The sequence below is a fragment of the Carcharhinus amblyrhynchos genome, chromosome 9, assembly GCF_965287045.1.
Source record: "Carcharhinus amblyrhynchos chromosome 9, sCarAmb.v2.hapA, whole genome shotgun sequence".
Classification (NCBI taxonomy): Eukaryota; Metazoa; Chordata; class Chondrichthyes; order Carcharhiniformes; family Carcharhinidae; genus Carcharhinus; species Carcharhinus amblyrhynchos.
Window position 1 is genome coordinate 85,139,867 of NC_137332.1, and position 20,053 is coordinate 85,159,919.

The 20,053-nt window shown below is 41.3% G+C and overlaps 1 protein-coding gene across 3 annotated transcripts in view; it reads right to left on the bottom strand.

Moving 5' to 3' along the window:
• Positions 1 to 2,240: 2,240 nt before the first annotated feature.
• The window catches only part of ralgps2 (Ral GEF with PH domain and SH3 binding motif 2), a 359,688-nt gene continuing 341,875 nt past the window's right edge, over positions 2,241 to 20,053 (bottom strand). For all 3 annotated transcript variants that reach the window (XM_080196004.1, XM_080196003.1, XM_080196005.1), the window contains one exon: positions 2,241 to 3,277. In XM_080196004.1, coding sequence (XP_080052130.1) covers positions 3,248 to 3,277 — 30 coding nt within the window. In that variant the 3' untranslated portion in view covers positions 2,241 to 3,247. The remainder of the gene's footprint in view (positions 3,278 to 20,053) is intronic.

The window sequence follows — 20,053 nt, forward strand, 5'->3', positions numbered from 1 at the left end:
GAACCATATAATGATGAATTAATTTCTTATCCAAGGCCATGTCATCCATAGTTTTGGGATACTAATATTTGGGTTTCAATGAACACGGTTGGAAATATTTTGTTTTGCAACCAGCTTCCACTAGCATCTGTACTCAGCATTCTGCTTCAGTAGGTCAGTGAAATATTTTCATTCAATCAAAACTCTTATCTCTTGTTTTACATACCCTGAATGATGTCTGTCATGACTACTTTTATGGGCAGCCAGAATGAAATATCAATCAAAACAAACCAGAACTAATTTCAATGTCAATGTTCCAAATAGCCTAGCTTAGAACAAACATAACCTTACTTGTAATTGTCAAACTTTGGTGTAGGGATCCTTCATGTATAAAAACAATAACAAAATAAAAATGAATGAAACCAAAGGCAATTTATTTTTGCATTACTTACTTCAGCATGATTCTTGATGTCCATTGTTTGCTGACACATTCTTGAAGAAGAAAATGGCAATTTTTGACCAGGGCCTTTAAATTTCCTGGTTAGCAGGACATTTGCTTTCCATGATGCTTTGGAGAAATGTATGTGTAATTTTCATTACCCATGTAAGGGACAATGTTCATTGAAGTTTTCCAGTTATAGGGCTGAGATCAAGAACTCCACAAGCTGACTCAGAAATAAAAATCTGCTGGCATTCTTTAACAAATTGTTCCCATTATGCTACATTAATATAATGCCTAACTAAAGCCATAAATTTGTTAGACTGTTAATAATTACCAAAATAATCATCTCAGCTGCAGAACTGTGAAATATTGATTTCAGAATGTAAACTCCAGGGTTGGGAGTCCCTGAATGACAAGTGGTAAAATATGTGGGTTACACCCTACAAACATGGCTTCAATTAGTATTTTTAATCTGCATTCAAATGATACAAAACTAATTTAAAATGACTTGCAGCAGTGCAAACCTGCAACTCAGATTTCTATAGGAACTATGCATTTACAAAAGACTAGGATCTCACTATTACATATAACATAAGGATGGGGCAGTGGCTTGCACCACTGCCTCACAGCGCTAGGAACCTGGGTTCAATTTTGGCTTTGGCTGAATGTGTGTGTGGAGTTTGTACATTCTCTGTGTCTGCGTGGGTTTCCTCTGGGTGTTCTGGTTTCCTCCCACACTCCAAAGATATGCAGGTTAGGTTGATCGGCAATGCTAAATTGTCCCTTAGTGTCAGGGTGATTAGCAGGGTTACTACATAGGGATAAGGGAATAGGACCTGGTTAAGACTTGATTATCTGTAAAGACTCACATTCCAACCATTATTTTGTGAATTGACTTTGTGTCTTTATATGCCCTGTTTGTGAATAGGACTCCCACTTACCTGATGAATTAGGCTTGTACTCGTTAGAGTTTAGAAGAATGAGGGGAGATCTCATTGAGACATATAAGATGATGAATGGGATGGATAGGATAGAGGTGGAGAGACTCTTCCCACTCAGAAAGGACAGTAGGACTAGGGGGCACAGCCTCAAGATAAAGGGGGGGCAGTTTAGAACGGAGTTGAGGAGGAACTTCTTCACTCAAAGGGTGGTGAATCTCTGGAATTCTCTGCCCGTTGAAGTGGTGGAGGCTGCCTCGCTAAATATTTTTAAGACGCGGGTTGATGGGTTTTTGATAAGCGAGGGGATTAAGGGTTATGGGGAGAGGGCGGGAATGTGGAACTGAGCCACGACAGATCAGCCATGATCTTATTGAATGGCGGGGCAGGCTCGAAGGGCTAAATGGCCTACTCCTGCTCCTATTTCTTATGTTCTTATGGAGGAGCAGCATTCTGAAAGCTAGTGGCTTGAGCTACCAACTAAACTTGCTGGACTTTAACGTGGTGTTGTGAGACTTCTTAATGGGATTGTTGTCAGTGCAGGCTCGATGGGTCAAACAGTCTCCTTTTGCACTGTAGGGTTCTATGATTCTATTAACACATTATGCAGTGTCAGGTTTTGCTACCAATCCATTGGGAATAAGAATTTGGTTTGATTGGAGCAGAAAATAGGCAGAAGAGATAAAATAACAAGAAATTTTCATGCAGGACCATCTCAGGTCTTCAGACATTTGTGGGTCTTGGATGTGGAAACTTAATTCAACCCTGTAGTAATTTTGGGATGACTGTATGAAAATGATTTAAAATTATTTTTGCAATAATATTCATTTAGTGGAAACAGCATATAATGCTGCATCAGCTGTTTGCATTTCCAAGACATGTTTGAGTAGGAAAACTTTCTTTAATATGTACCTAAAGGATTTTGAAACTTGCTTGTGCAAACACACATACACGCACTATATCCAGAATCGTGGAAAACACATCAGTCACACAAAATTAGAACATTACTGTCAGATTCAGTAGTACTTCAAGGGTTAGTTAATAGAATACAGACTGTGCGTTAGCAGAATGTGAGAGATTCAAAGCAAGCTGTATACATTAGTGTAAGAGATTGAGAAAAATATACAAGAGTCAAATGGGATGTTAAATGTTCATAGTACAAAGTTACCACAGGTAGTTTCTTTCATTCAAGATTGCAGCAGATAAAGTCCACAGAAAAAATGTTCACATTGTAAAAATTAAAAAAAAAGGAAATTACGCTGGGTACAAAACAGTTCAGTTAAAAAACACTTTTTCAAACAAAATAAAATATTTTAGGTATTAAAAACCTATGGATGTGCAATTATTCTACACAATAATACTGATGACTACACAGATAGCTCATTCTGTTTTCACACCCAACATGGGTTAACTAGACTAGAGCATTTTAGCAGAACGAATGCTGAAGGAAAATGAAACACAAAAAAAGCTAAGAAAGCTCTCCCAAAACTGTTAACTACAATAACTGTAATCTAGCTGGATTTTCTGTATCAAAAGCCCAGCATTACTGGATATAATGTGTACACTATTTGGTGTAACAAATCTCTTGCTTAAGGCAGTGGTTCCAAGGGCAGTCAGTGCAATTGGGAGTGCACAGTCCATGGAAGTTCAGATCAGTTATCCAATGCTTCTCAGCGACTCCAGGGTTGCCACTTTGTTCCCATTTAGTCCTAGCGATTAGTGCTGTGTAGTCAGTACTTGAATACAAAGACATTAAGCACATTCCTGGATTCAATTCTGGCACAGAAAGAACAAAATGCTGGAACTCTTCCACAAGGTCCTTTCACGAACAGCACATACTTATCAAGCTTGCATCCAGGTCAATTTTTGAATTATGTCAGAGTTACAGTCACTCAAAAGACATTAAGTTTGCAGGAACCTGTGGAGAGAACATTGCAAATTATTAGACAAAACAATTACCTGACCAAAGGTTTTAAACTCATCATTCCCCGTAGCACCAGGATAATGAATCTGCTACTTCAGTAAAATTCAAGGGCATGGATATGTTCCTTTCTCTCACAAAGTGACCCATATTCTAACCACCATTTAGTACACTCCAACAACTTAGATTGATAAAACCATTTGAAATTTCAACATTTGTATAGATATTACGCTACTTCATGCTATTATGGACACATTTTACCATTTCTTTTTCTTATTCATGCCCTTGAAAAATCACATATTATGGTTAGTGATCTTTAATTTTGGTTTCAAACAAGTTGGTGTTTTGACAATTGAAAGCAAGATATCTGTACTATGAATAGTGTGTGTCAGTTAACTACTGCAATCGTAAGAATTACAATGAAAATATGGTAGTTATGCCTCAAGTTTGAATTCTATCAAATGCTAATTGAAAAACTTCTGAGACGTTACAGCTGTACAAGAGATACACTACGACACCAGAGCTTTGTCATTGCGAATTCCACGTTGAGGCTTAACTTGTAAAAGAATGTATAAAAAATAATAACGTCCATCTGATAGTGTTCTCGGGACAACAAAGAAAATGTTTCTATCAATAATTTCAGCTAATGGATTGATTCTGTGAATTTAAAAGGTATTTTGTTTTGTTTTCACTAAGTGGCACAGCAATACAATCTAAAACATTGGGGGAGGGGAATTTTCAATCCCTGTATTTTGCAGGCAAAAACTGGTGAGGGGGCTGAAAATCCAGTGCAAGTTCCAAAATGGCTTTTATGGCAGCAGAATTTCCCGTTGAGATTGCCCCTGTCCATTGCCAACGACATATTGGGGTTTCTGCATGAAAGGTCAATAACTTCATTAGCATATATTATCATATACCTGGCAGACCTCTCCAATGTATCATCCCCCATCCCTTCTATTTTCTTTTCAAAGTTTAAAAATACAGCAGGAAAACCTGGGCAGTCAGCTGGCAGACTGCCCTCTGCCTTCTCCTGCCAGAGACAACACTTGAAGATCAATTTAAAAATTATACACATTGCTCTTGATTTTTAACTAACTTATTGAACATAAGCTAATACATGTATCAAAAACAGGCATCCTTCTATCTTGAGAGATTATGTACTGTGTTCGGTTGTGTTACTTCTGGAATAAACATAGTCTGTTGTGACTAATGCGTGGTTTTGTGACAAAAAATGGTGTTAAGGTCGAAGATCAGCCATGATCGAATTGGGTGTCAAGCAAGCCCAAGTACCAAATGGCCTACATGCGCTCCTATTTCCAAAATTCATTCCACAGTTGGCTTAGGAGAACAGCATTGGTCCAAGGTTGACTGATTTTTTCCCCCTCTGGTAGGCTCTTTTTCCCACCATCTCCTAGTTTCTCTTCTTGACTTCTTGCATGCTCTTTTTGACTGCTTGTCTCCAGGCACTCCATTCAGCAGCAAGGACTTCCCATGCATCAACTCCAATACCAGTGTCACAGTATCGCTTGCAAACACCCTGATGTTCAGAGACTTGGACAACCTGTTGATCTCATGCAGATAGCAAGCTTGTCACAAAAGCATGTCTTCTGGAATGCAGTCATTATCTTTCAATGCACATGACCTAGCCAGCAAACAAGCTGAGGATCCCGGCACACTGGCTTACTTCCATATTTGCCATTCTGTCCTGTCTGGAGATTCCCAATATCCATCTGAGGCAGCGGAGGTGCAAGTTGTTCATCTCTTTTTATTGGTTCGCTTGAGTCGTCCACGTTTCACGACTTCCGAGGAGTATGCTGGGAACATAAGACTGGTACATATGGTCCACACTTACCTTCTTAATATTGACATGACAGCTGTGGCCTTGACAATACAAGTGCTGACTTTGGCATTAAGAGACAGATTGCTGTTGATGTTGATCCAAGCTGTGCGAAGTTGGTAAGGACCTCCAGGGTGAGGTTGTTGATGTTGATAGAACATGGAGTTACTATGTTCCGGCCCATAACTTTGGTCTTCCTGAAACTGCCAGTCCAAACCCATGCAGGACTGCTAGAACATACCTACAAGCCGCTGCAAGTGAACTTCAGTACTGGATGCCAGCACATTAGCAAACAAAAAATTACGGACCAAGACTTATGCACTTTGGTTTTGGTGTGCAGTCTTGCCAACTTGAACAGCTTGCTGTCAACTCTGACATGCAGATAGGTACCCTCATTTGAACTGCCAGTTGCGTACATTAGCAGCATGGAAAAGAAAATGACAAAGAGAGTTGATACGAGGATGCAGCCTTGCTTTGTCATTTTGTGGATCTTGAAAGTGATTTTGTTCTGTAACTAAAGGAACTGCACATGTCCGCTGAGAAGGAAAAAATGACAGCCAAAATCCAACAGGGAAGCCTCTTTTTTGCATCAGTTTGAAGATTCTGTGGTTACTGATGAGACTGAAGGTCTTGGTGAAGTCTATGAAGGCAATGTTGTGTGGTCTGCACTGTTAACATCATTTATGTAACTGCCAAAGTGAACAAATATGTCAACTGTTGATCTGCCAACTTTGAAGTCACACTGAAATTCAGGATAGGTATGTGATACCATCTAATGAGAGCAATGTGAGCAAAAACTTTTACCACAATACTAAGCAACAAAACATCTCTGTAATTGTTGCAGTCTCTGTGATCGGTGTACAGGATGACCATGTCTGCATCACTTGTGTTTTGAGGTACAGATCCTTCCTTCCAACAAAGACACAAAGGTTCATGGAGATGCTGCAGCAGTATCAGTTTTCCACTTCAGATAATTTTAGGTGGAATGCCATCATTTCCTGGGACTTTACCACTGGCAAGACAGTCAATAGCCTTGCTGAATTGTACAGTGGTGGGCTCATTGTCCAACTATTCAAAACAAGAAAATCTGGAATGATGCTGAGGGACTCGTTAATGATAACATTCTTTGTTGCATGGAATTTGAAGTAATGCTTTATCCACCTTTCATCTGCTTGTTAGTTCAGTGATGATCACCCCTGTCTCTGTCTTCATAGCAGCTGATTTGGGCTTGTTGCTTTCTTAGCGCCTTCATAGATCCCTCTGGCATGCCCAGATTTAGCAACAAAAATATGCTGTTGCAGCATTTTGACCAAAATTGATTGGCACAATACTGAGCAGTCTGCTGAGGCTTGACTCTGGCAGCTGAGATCATTCAGCTTTCATTTGCTGGAGATTTGGTTTGTAGTTCACGATAGTTCTCCTCTTGGTTTCAGCAACATGGTCCATTTCAGTCCAAAAAGCCTCAAATGAGTCAACATTTCCCTGTTGTTTTTTTTCCCATGTGCAGTGAGTGCAGAGTGAGAGATGGTGACAAGATGATGATTTCATTTTGGCAATGAGCTCTGGAATTGGACATTATTGCCTGAAAATGCCCGATTAAGGAACTTAACATATATATTGTTATGTCCAATAAAAGCATGTCATATTCTTAACTATGGACTATATTACTTTAAAACGGGCATCAAAAAGCTGCTGAGATGGCTACTAAGGGTCAGGGGTAATTTATGTAATTTCTGCATCGACTCATAAGTATTTAAAGTCTCCAGAAAAGTCTTAACTAAATTGCCTTGGGTGGAGCGGCTCCCTAGAATAAACATACCAAGATAAAAAAAAGTATGGAATTCACACCTCCCACTGTTTGCAGAATTATCCAAAATTCAATCAATGGACTGTGAAACCCAATCTTTCTGAGTCTGATACTTAACAGGAGATAGTTGAAGAAACCAGTCATCCATATGTATATATGAATGACCAACATCCATCTCCCAATGCATAGCAATTGTCTTGAAGTTTAAATCGTTCTGGCAGGACATCTGATCAGTTGGTCACATGACAGAAACTGGCCACAGATCACAAATCTGATTATCCTCGGACACAGAGAGAAACCAGTCTGTAGAAAACACAGCATGAGATAGTAGCAAAGGCGGCAACATCCATGCTTCAAAACTTTAGACTGCAACATTGTAAGGTTTCCCAACCTGTTCCTTTTCAAGTTGACCAGCACAGAAACATGACCTCTTAGTTACTTGTGGGTTTTTTTTTACTAGCTTTGTGACCTGCTAAAAATATATCTTGGAGGGAATCCTTAAATAATCCTGATCCGCTATTGAATCTACTGAAATTGCTCAAGAATGAAAACACCTTCTTCATTGAGTTTTGAAAGGATATTTCTGTCTATGATGAACCAAACATGTGAATTACAAGCTATTCTTTCATTTATGACTTGTAAAAGTGCACCATTCTGTTTAACTATAATTTTTCTTGTGTGTGTTTTGTTGGTGTGTGAGTGCCAAGTGAGTGGCATAGGATGGAACCTTCAGGATGAACGCATTAAGAAATTATCTTTATTTAAATCCACAAAAGATTGCTGCTTGTTATTCAAATCAACCACATACTTGAAGTTAAAAAGCATATCCATCTTCATTTTCAAAAATATACTGATTACAGACAGTATGCTCAGAGAAAATGGGGTTTCAATTCTCCTGTCATCCCTGTCAGTAACAGCATTGTGATATATTTACAGTACATGTCATACCAACTCCGCAAATGGAAAACACAATGTCATAATCTAAAAGTGAAAATGTCATTGACAACTTTTGTATAGGCTTAATTATCTTGACGTTCTATTAAGACTAACGTACCTTTCTTTCAAGATTCCAAGTGACCTAAAAGTAACAACTTCATCAGGTATCCCTGAATACATGCTGTGGTTTCATGGTGTTGATTAGTTTACAAATAACTGGCCATCACATATAGATGTATAGATCACACAGTATGTGCTTGCTTGGGCCCAGCTTATCTTTTCCTATCAGTTTATTAAAACTGTGCTGTGGCTCTTCCAGGGACAATACACCTTTCTAGAGATTCTCAAATCTGAACATTATATGTTCAGATGGGATCACACTAAGGCTGGAACCAAATGAAGCATAGCCTGCTCAACGCACTTGGGATAAACAATAACTTGCACTTGTACAACACCTTTAATGTAGCACAACATCCCAAGGTAATTTATAAAAGTGTAATCAAACAAAATTTGACATCAAACCATTTAAGATATTAAAATCAGGTGACCAAAAGCTTGGTTGGAAAGGCATAGTTTAAAAGGAGAGAGGAACATTGAGGGATGTTTTAAATGAAGAGAGAGGTAAAAATGTAGTTTGGAGATACAGGGAAGGAATTTCAGAACTTGAGCCTAGGAAGCTGAACACATTAGTCTTTTGATCACTAAGTGCAAAGAACTCTCCGTCAACTGAAACACGGCAGAAATACAAAGAACAACAAAGAACAAAGAACAACACAGCACGGGAAACAGGCCCTTCGGCCCAACGAGCCCGCGCCACCGTCCTACTATCTCAGTGACCTATTCATGATTTTAGTCTACGCCTAACGTGCGAGGATCAGGGAAGTCCAATTTAGGGACAATTTAGTACCCAATCAATCAGCCTAAAAGCACATCTTTGGGGGATGTGGGAGGAAACCGGAGCACCCGGAGGAAACCCACGCAACCACGGGGAGAACGTGCAAACTCCCACAGACACAGGCCCAAATCCATGTGTCCGCACAGCAACAGAGATAGTCTCTGAACTGTCATGTTGCCCTCGAGATGGTCCAGTTTAAGCACACTAACGACATGAAGCAATAGGCAACTCCCGAAGCAACATCCAAGAGCAGCCCACTACAACCTGCCGCCTGCATGCCCCTTGCTGGACTTAAATGCCTGTGGAGACAAAAAAATTCATTATTAAACAGGCAAAGACTAACATTCCTGAGGCAAAACGTATTCCCAAGCCTACAATGTTCAGTAAGGCCTACTATATCCCCCTATATGTAGCCCGCTCATATGGCTGTCTAAGTGACTCTTAAACAACCCTAGCGTGCCTGCTTCCACCACCTTACTCGGCAGTGCATTCCACACCCCCACTACCCTTTGCGTGAAAAACTGCCCTCTAATATTTGTCTTATACCTAGCCCCCCTCACCCTAAGCCCGTGACCCCTCGTTCTATCCATTTCTTGTAGCGGAAAAAGCTTACCACCATTTACTCTATCTATCCCCTTCATAATCTTATAAACCTCTATTAGATCCCCCCTCAGCCGACGTCTCTCAAGGGAAAACAGCCCAAGTTCATTCAATCTTTCCTCGTAAGACAGCCCTTCCATACCAGGCAACATCCTGGTAAATCTCCTCTGCACTCTCTCCAGGATCTCTACATCCTTCCGGTAGTACGGCGACCAGAACTGGACGCAGTACTCCAAGTGAGGCCTAACCTACGTTCTATACAACTGCAACATCAGACTCCTACTCTTATATTCTATACCTCTTCCTATGAAGGCTAACATACCATACGCTTTCCTCATCACATTCTGCACCTGCACCGACACCTTCAGGGACTTGTGCACTTGCACCCCCAGGTCTCTCTGCGTATCTATACTCCGGATAGTTCTACCTTTTATCGTATAACTCCCCTCCACATTATTCCGGCCAAAGTGCATCACCTCGCATTTCTCCGGATTAAATTCCATTTGCCATCTATCTGCCCAATCTACCAGCCTGTCTATGTCCTGTTGCATTGCCAGGCACTGCTCCTCAGTACCCGCCAATCCAACCATCTTGGTGTCATCAGCAAATCTGCTGATCACACCACCTACCCCCTCTTCCAAGTCATTAATATATACCACAAATAGAAGAGGTCCAAGTACCGAGCCCTGCGGCACACCACTGGTGACAGGCCTCCAATTGGAAAAGGAGCCTTCCACTACTACTCGCTGTCTCCTCCTCCCAAGCCAGTTCTCCACCCATCTACATACCTGGCCTTGTATCCCATGAGCCTTCACCTTTTCTATCAGCCTACCATGAGGGACCTTGTCAAACGCCTTACTGAAATCCATATAGACAACATCAACGGCTTGTCCTTCGTCAACCGTTTTTGTCACCTCTTCAAAAAATTCCACTAGATTCGTAAGGCACGACCTCCCTGTAACGAAGCCATGCTGCGTATCCCTGATCAGATTGCAGCGCTCCAGATGTTCATACATCCTATCCTTGAGGATCCTCTCCATTAGCTTGCCTATAACTGAAGTCAAGCTCACCGGCCTATAATTCCCTGGGTTATCCCTCTGACCCTTCTTAAACAACGGTACTACATTTGCAATGCGCCAATCCTCTGGGACCTCACCTGTGTCCAAAGAAGAGACAAAGATTTGCGTCAGAGGCCCAGCAATTTCATCCCTCACCTCCCTTAACAGCCTGGGATAGATGCCATCAGGCCCCGGAGATTTATCCGTCTTTATACTGTCTAAAAGTCCCAACACCTCTTCCCTCGTGATGACTATATCCCTCAACGGATCTTCAAACTCCTCAAGCACAGCACCAGACATCAGGCCCCTCTCCTGCGTGAATACCGACGCAAAGTATTCATTCAGGATCTCCCCCATTCCCCCAGGCTCCAAGCATAGTTCCCCTCCTCTGTCCCTGAGAGGACCAATCTTCCCTCTAACCATCCTTTTATTTCTAACATAGGAGTAAAATGCCTTAGGATTTTCTTTAATCCTACCCGCCAAAGCCATTTCGTGGCCCCTTTTTGCCTTTCTGATGCCCCTTTTAAGTTCTCTCCTACATTCTCTGTATTCTTCTAACGCTATCTCTGTCCTCAAATGCCTAGATCTAATGTACGCCTCTCTCTTCCTCCTGACCAGGTCCTCAATATCCCTAGTTACCCACGGCTCTCTAATCCTACCCTTCCCATCCTTCCTCTTGACCGGCACGTGCCTTTCCTGCAAAGATTTTAGTTTTCCCTTGAGAGACTCCCACATACCCAGCGTCGACCTGCCATCAAGCAGCTTACCCCAGTCCGTATCTTTAAGATCCTGCCTAATCCGGTTGTATCTAGCCCTCCCCCAGTTTAACACCCTCCCCTTAGGACAGGCTTCATCTTTATCCATTAATATCTTAAGCCAGACAGAGTTGTGGTCACTGTTAGCCACCTGCTCTCCTACTTCAACGTCAACCACCTGCCCAGGCTCATTCCCCAGAACCAAGTCCAGTATAGCCCCCTCCCTGGTCGGGCTATCCACATACTGCTCCAGGGATCCTTCCATTACACACTGTACAAATTCCTCCCCGTCAGCACCCTCTGATCTCGGCACCTTCCAGTCTACCCCGGGGAGATTAAAATCTCCCACTACCACCACCCTATTCTTCCTGCACTTATCTAGAATGTCCCTGCTTATCCCTTCTTCCACAGCCCTCGGGCTGTTGGGCGGTCTGTAGTACACACCCAACATAGTAACATCTCCCTTCCTATTCCTCAACTCCACCCATAGTGACTCGATTCCTATATCCTCTATTCCTCCCTCCCTCTGCACTGCTATGATGCAATCCTTAACTAACAACGCCACTCCCCCACCTCTCTGCGACCCACCCCTATCACGCCTGAAGCACTTATACCCGGGCCTACAGGATTTTTTGGTCATAGGAGTTTTACGTCAGCAATATTTCTTAACATTTCATGTTTAAATGAAATCTGGTTGCTACTTGTTTCTCTAGTTTTTCTCTTGGCTGAGGAACTCAGGAACTAAGAGTTTGTTACAACCTTAGAATATAGGGTCAGCCATTTAGCGCTGAATCTTTGGAATTTTCCACCCGAGATCTGTAGATGCTCGGCTGTTGAGTATATCCAGGGCAGAAGTTGATAGACTTCTGGAACAGTGTGGAAAGGTGGAATGGAGGTATAAGTTCAGCTATGATCTTACTGAATGATGCAGCAGGTCTGAAAGGCCAAAAGACTTACACATGCTTATATTTTTTATTTTTCTAAAGAATCTGGATAGCATATGAAACAGACCAGAGGTAGAGATTTTGCTCAACAGGAGGGCGAGGAAAAATCAATGTTGATAAACTTGAAATAAAAAAATGCTTTTTTGGTAAATAAATATTTTGTATATTATAAATGCAAGTCCACAGGGGAGAAGGTTAGGAAACCTACAGCTAACTTTGCTTAAAGAATATATTTGTGATAGAGTTACATACTTTTGTAGCCATTCTCTCCCTTGCAGTATTAGGGAAACAAGTTCCAATGCACACAAAAAAAATATAGCTCTGCCAAATAACATAATAGGGAACCTATGTTCAATATAAATCTGTGTTAAATTACTGGTTATAATTTGCATTCAGATTGAGATACTCAGCAGAGACACAAAAAAAGTTAAAAAATTTAAAAAAACAAATTCAAAACTAATTAAATAAGGATGGAGGGTCAGGTGTTGTGTTGTTCCTGCATGACGTGGGACCCCATTTGGTTTCCAGTGACCACGTCTGTAGTAAATGTTGGTTGCTTGAGGTACTCCGACTCAGAGTTGATGAGCTGGATTCTGAGCTCCAAACATTGCAACACATCAGAGAGGGGAAGGATTACCTGGATGCTGTGTTTCAGGAGGCGGTCACACTCTTTAGAATAATTAACTTAAATTTGGCCAGTGGTCAGGAATAGGAGGGTGTGGCAGATAGAGAGATCCAGGAGGTAGGTTTGCAGGAGCCTTGGCCCTTGTCCTTATCTAATAGGTTCAAGATTCTAGCTCCCTGTGTGGACGGGAAAGGGGACTGTGGGAAGGATGAGCCAATTGACTGCAGCATCATGGTGCAGGGAGTCATTCAAGTGGGGGGAGAAAAAGGAAATATAGTTGTAATTGGGGATAGTATAGTTAGGGGCATAGACACTGTTCTCTGTGACTAGGATCGAGAGTCCCGAAGGTTGTATTGCCTACCTAGTGCTTGGGTATCTCAGGCTGCAGAGAAGCTTGAAATGGGAGAGTGGACCAATTGTTGTGGTCCACATAGGTACCAATGACATAGATAAAACAAGGGTAGAGGTTTTGGTAAGGGAGTATGAACAGTTAGGAGCTAAATTAAAAAGCAGAACCAAAAAGGTAATAATCTCTGGATTACTACCTGAGCCATGAGCTAACTGGCACAGGGTCAATAAGATTAAGCAGGTAAATGCATGGCTTAAAGATTGGTGACATGGGTTTGAATTCATGGGACATTGGCACTAAGACTGGGGAAGAAGGGATCTCTTCTGATGGGAAGGTCTTCATCTGGATTGTGCTGGGACTAGAGTCCTAGTGAATTGCATAACCAGGGCTGTAGATAGGGCTTTAAACTGAATGGAGGATTCAGTTGTAGGGGAAATTAGAAAATCCAAATTAAAGGAGGAGCTAAGAGTGCAGGTTAGTGATGAGGTGGATAGCTACCAGACAATAAAACGGTGAGTGCTGTCTGACTGAGAGGAGTGCTTTTGGAGTTGGATGAACACAGGGAATTATAAGGAGCTAAATAGTCATTAAACTTGCTTTCAGGGTGAACTTAATTAGTTCTTATGTGGAAAGTTAAAAGCTGCACTTCAGTGCATTCATCAACAGGAATCAGTTGAGTCAGCTCTCAACTGAATTTGGCTGGTTGTTTGTACAACTAGTTAAAAACAGTTCCAGGGCCTTGTAAGTTGTGCCTATAAAAACAGAGGCCTCAGCATGCTGCTCTGCCTGAGAGGAGTGCTTTTGGTGTTAGATGAACACGGAATTAGGTGAAACAGGCAGCAGTGGCTACAAACGAGGGTGCTGATTGGTAAGTGTTTTTTCCTTTTGCTCTTAGCATTGTAATTGTTGTACACTATTATAGTATTTCTGTGGTTTATGGTTTGAAAAGGTTATACTCGGTAGTAACAAGGAGCAGGAAAGAAGGGCCCTAGAAAATTGCATATATCCGAAACAAAACACCTTTCAAGAGGTAAGACATGACAGTAAAGCTCCAAGCTGTGGTTTGCTCCTCTTGCTCCATGTGGCAGGCTGGGGACAGTTCCAGTCCCCTGGATCAGCATGTGTGCCGGAAGTGTCGCCATCTACAGCTCCTGGAAACTTGACTTTCAGAGCTGGAGTGGCGGCTGGAGACACTATGGAGCATCCACGAGTCAGAAAGTATTGTGGATAGCACATACAGAGAGTTGGTCACACTGTAAGCTCAGACTCTGCAGGCAGGAAGAGAATGGGTGACCACTAGACAGAGCAAGAGGGATAGGCAGGTAGTGCAGGAATCTCCTGTGACCATTCCCCTGCAAAACAGATATACGACTTTGGATACTGTTGAGGGGAATGACCTCTCTAGGGAAAGCAGCAGCAGCCACACTTGTTGCATCACAGTTGGTTCTGCTGCAGAGGGGAGGGGTAAAAACTGTGCCAATGCAATAGTTATAGAGGATTCAATTGTAAGGGGAATAGACAGGTGTTCCTATGGCTGCAAATGAGACTCCAGGATGGTATGTTGCCTCCCTGGTGCTAGGATCAAGGATGTCTCAGAGCAGCTGCAGGACATTCTAAAGGGGGAGAGCGAGCAGCCAGTGTTGTAGTATACGTTGGTACAAACGACATAGGTAAAAAAGGGGATTAGGTCTTAAAAGCAGAATACAGGGAGCTAGGAAGAAAGTTAAGAAATTGGACCTCAAAAGTAGTGATTTCAGGATTACTATGAGTATCACATGCTAGTCAGAGTAGAAAATAAGAGGATATATCGGATAAATATGTGGCTGAAGGGATCGTGTCAGGAGGAGGATTTCAGATTCCTGGGGCATTGGGACTGGTTCTGGGGGAGATGGGACCTGAACAAATTGGACGGGTTACACCTGGGCAGGACTGGAACTGATGTCCTAGGGGAAGTGTTTGCTAGAGCGTTTGGGGAGCATTTAAACTAATATGCCAGGGGATGGGAGCCTATGTAAGGAGTCTGAGAAGGAGGGAGCAAGGACAGAATGTGGGGAGAAGGTTCCAACTACATCAAAAATCAGGAAAAAGTTGACGGCACAAATAATTGCATGCGAGCATGATTTGGTGGCCATTACAGAGACATGGTTGCAGGATGGTCATGACTGGGAGTTGAACATCCAGGGGTATCAAACTGTTTGCAGGGACCGATAGGAAGGTAAGGGAGATGGTGTAGCTTTGATATTTAAGGATGATATCAGGGCGGTAGTGAGATGATATAGGTTCTATGGAAAAAAGGGTTGAATCCATTTGGGTGGAAATTAGAAATAGTAAGGAGAAAATGTCACTGATAGGCTTGGTCTATAGGCCACCAAATAATGACATTATGTTGGGGCGAGAAATAAACAAAAAAAAACTGATGCATGTAAAGATGGTGCAGCAATTATCAGGGGGATTTTAATCTACATATCAATTGGTCAAGACAGCCTTGAGGAAGAGTTCATAGAATGTATCCACAATAGCTTCCTTGAATAGTATGTAATGGAATCGACAAGGGAGCAAGCTATCTGAGATCTGGTCCTGTGTAATGAGACGGGAATAATCAATCTTGCAGTTAGGGATCCTCTTGGAAGAAGTGATCGCAGTATGGTTGAATTTACAATACAGATGGATCATGAGAAGGTAAAATTCAATCAGTGTCTTGTGCTTAAACAAAGGAGAATACAAAGGGATGAGGGAGGAGTTGGCTAAGGCAGACTGGGAGCAAAAACTTTATGGTGGGACAATTGAGGAACACTGGAGGACTTTCAAAGTGATCTTTCGCAGTGCTCAGCAAGGGTATATACCAGTGATAAGGAAGACTGTAGAAAAAGAGATAATCAGCCACGGATATCTAAGGAAATAAAGGAGGGTATCAAATTGAAAGAGAAGGCTTACAAAGTGGCAAAGATTAGTGGGAACCGAGAGGATTGGGAAGTCTTTAAAGCGGAAAGCCACGACAAAAGCTATAAAGAAAGGTAAGATGGATTATGAGAGTAAACTAGCTCAGAATATAAAAACAGATAGCAAAAGTTTCTACAAATATAGAAAACGAAAAAGAGTGGCGAAAATAAATATTGGTCCTTTAGAAGATGAGAAGTGGGATGTAATAACTGGAAATGAGAAAATGGCTGAGGCATTGAACAGGTATTTTGTGTCGGTCTTCACAGTGGAAGACACAAATAACAAAAAAAATTGATGACAGAAAGGCTATGGTGGGTGAGAAGCTAGAAACTATCATTATCACAAAAGAGGTAATGTTGGGCAAGCTAATGGGGCTAAAGGTAGACAAGTCTCCTGGTCCTGATGGAATGCATCCCAGAGTATTAAAAGAGATGGCGGGCGAAATAGCAAATGCACTAGTGGTAATTTACCAAAATTCGCTGGACTCTGGGGTGGTTACCACAGATTGGAAAACAGCAAATGTGACACCACTGTTTAAAAGAGGAGGTAGACAAAAGACAGGTAACTATAGGCCAGTTAGCTTAAATTCTGTAGTATGGAAAATGCTTGAATCTATTATTAAGGAAGAAATAGCGAGACATCTGGACATAAATTATCCCATTGGTAAGACGCAACAGGGGTTCATGCAGGGCAGGTCATGGTTGACTAATTTGGTGGAATTCTTTGAGAACATTACATGTGCAGTGGACAATGGGGAACCTGTGGATGTGGTGTATCTGAATTTCCAGAAGGCATTTGACAACGTGTCGCACCAAAGACTGCTACATAAGATAAAGGTGCAAAGTTTTTTGGGTAACATACAAGCATGGATAGAGGACTGGTTAACTAACAGAAAGCAAAGAGTAGGGGTAAATGGGTATTTTTCTGGTTGGAGATCACTGACTAGTGGTGTGCCTCAGGGATCAGTGTTGGGATCGCAATTGTTTATGATTTACATAGATGATTTGGAGTTGGGGACCAAGTGTAGTGTGTCAAAATTCAAGATGATACTAAGATGTGTGAAAGAGCAAAATGTGCAGAAGACAATGAAAGTCTGCAAAGGGATACAGATAATCTAAGTGAGTGGGTGAAGGACTGGCAGATGGAGTACAATGTTGGTAAATGTGAGGTCATCCATTTTGGTAGGAATAACAGCAAAATGGACTATTATTTAAATGGTACAAAATTGCAGCATGCTGCAGTGAAGAGGAACCTGGGTGTCCTTGTGCAGGAATCTCAAGGAGTTGGGTTTGCAGGTGCAGCACGTAATTATAAAGGCAAATGGAATTTTGTCCTTCATTGCTAGAGGGATGGAGTTTAAAAACTTCGAGATTATGTTGCAACTGTATAAGGTGCTGGTGAGGCCATACCTGGAGTACTGTGTACAGTTTTGGTCTCCTTACTTGAGGAAGGCTATACAGGCACTGGAGGAGATTCACTATGTTGATTACGTTGATTCCAGAGTTGAGAGGGTTGGCTTATGAGGAGAGACTGAGTAAACTGGGAATTCAGAAGAATGAGGGGAGATCTTTTCAAAACAATGTAAGATGATGAAGGGAATAGATAATATGGAAGCAGGGAAGTTGTTTCCACTAGAACTGGGGGGCATAGCATCAAAATAAGGGGAAGCAGATTTAGGACAGAGTTGAGGAGGATCTTCTTCACACAAAGGGTCGTGAATCTGTGGAATTCCCTGCCCAGTGAAGCAAATGAGGCTACCTCATTGAATGTTTTTAAGGCAAGGATGGATATATTTTTGAACAGTAAAGGAATTAAGGGTTATGGTGAGCGGGCAGGTAAGTGGACCTGAGGCCACAAAGAGATCAGCCATGATCTATTTGAATGGTGGAGCAGGCTCGAGGGGCCAGATAGCCTATTCCTGCTCTTAGTTCCTATGTTCTTAATAAAGGTGAGGGACAGAATGGCTGAATGTCTTTATGTACCAAAGAATTATAAAAGAGTAGGGAAATTTACCAGTAGAACAAATTTAAAAGCTTTGTATCTAAATGCACGAAGCATTCGGAACAAAATTAATTAGTTAATGGCACAAATAGAACAAAAAGGATATGATTTGGTGGCAATTACTGAGACCAGGTCTGGGAATTGAATATCCAAGGGTACAGACTTGGGTTTTTATCAGGGTATTGTTTGTGGCCCATTAGAGATTATAGCCTACCAAAGAGAAGCCACCCAATGTACAGCGGCAGCTTTATGCCTAACAACATTTGACATTTAGAAATTTAATAAATTACTCAATCGGTTTTGTTCTCTCTGTGCCAAGTTTAAAACAATTGTTTCCATATAATATAATTTTTGAAATTTACTTCAATCAGAGAAAAAACAGCGACTTCTTGAACCAGATGTAATGAAGAGTGTTCAATGCTCTTCCTACCATAAATCTAATGATATAGTGTCAAAGGACTAAGTCAACAATTAACTCATGTAGTAGTCCTGGGGTGTCCAATCTCTGATAAGAATTACAGTATTCCACTGAAGGAACACATCACATAAAATAAATGCAGCACTGGGAGGATACTTGGTTTGTGAAAGGTTGCAAAAAGATTGACAAATTTAAGGGTTTGATCATTAGTACTATCTTTCATATGTCTCTCTTTAAAGCTTGGCATTCTATGTGGTCCCAAAACGAATCATGATTAAATGACAAGTATTTTTCTTTAGCTGTTTCACAGATTCTGAGTGTAGAATTCTAGAAATCTTAATGTCAAATAATAGCAATAAATACTGCTGTCTGTTTTAAGCGCCAGTAAACACTTCCTTATATTGGAGCAGACGCCAAACCACAGATGGCTTCAAAAGGCAGACAGAGCCATGTTTTCTTGGTCAATATGAAACAAGCGTGCAGTTTTCATTTCCCTTATTTTTGCCAATACCCAGGAGGATAGAAAAATTACACAAACATATCTCAAGACTTCATATCTTTCTTTTGGAGGTTAACATATCTCTTTTGACTGTTCTTTTCTACAGCAATAAGATCTCTAGACATCCCATTTTTGGAGCCTAACCCTAACCCACGTTTGCCATTTCTTGATTAAAAGCTGAATTCTAAACCTGTACAATATGCAAGTGTTTGCATTTTAGGATCATAATGTTAAGAAAAAGACAGACAAGATCTAGGCTGGAATTTTACCATCCCAACCACCATGAGAATCGGAGCGGACGAGGAACGGACAATGGGAAGGTCTACTGAGCTTGGGTGGGATTTTACAGTTCCGGGACGAATGAGGTCATAAAATCAGGCCCCTAATATTTTCTAAGGTCAATCGTGGTATTAGTTTAAATTACCAAACTTATGCAAGTTGCAAGTTTCCCAAAAAGGAAAATGACTTCTACAAGTATCATCTCCAGGAACTCCAGTTCAATGGCTGATAATCCACTTTCAAGCGGAAGGAAAGTTGTACTGTGGGTAAGTGATCTGCTCCAGGAGATTTCCACTGAGATAGTGAAGGTGAAAATTATTGCTTGTATGTTTAAAGTGCTGGACCCAGAGGCATTTCATGCAATGAGATTATCTAGGAAATATTTTCTAAATTAGGTAAATTTGTTATTGTCTTTCTTATATTGATACTGAATGTGGAGGTGCCTTTGCAGATTAGATATTCCAATTATAAACATCAAGGTCTGCTCCAAGTCTTAAAACGTCCTTTGGTGTGTTGCATTCCTAATCCGATATAGTGGACTAATAGCCTAGCGATTGGAGAGGATGAACTACTACGTGAAACAGGTGTCCTTCATAAAGTGAACTGGTCTTCATCATTTTTATCACCTCCAATCTCAGAAATTGGGACCTGTTTTTCCTGTAGCCTCTTGATCAGTGCTGCAACATTCTACCATAGATTGTTACAAACATTTGGGAAAATGGAAGCTACTGATTCAACACACTGTTATGAAGATTCCTATACTTGCATCAATTTTTCTGCATTCTTATATGAGTAGCCAAGTGTAAGTCAAATGTAATTAGATAACAGTA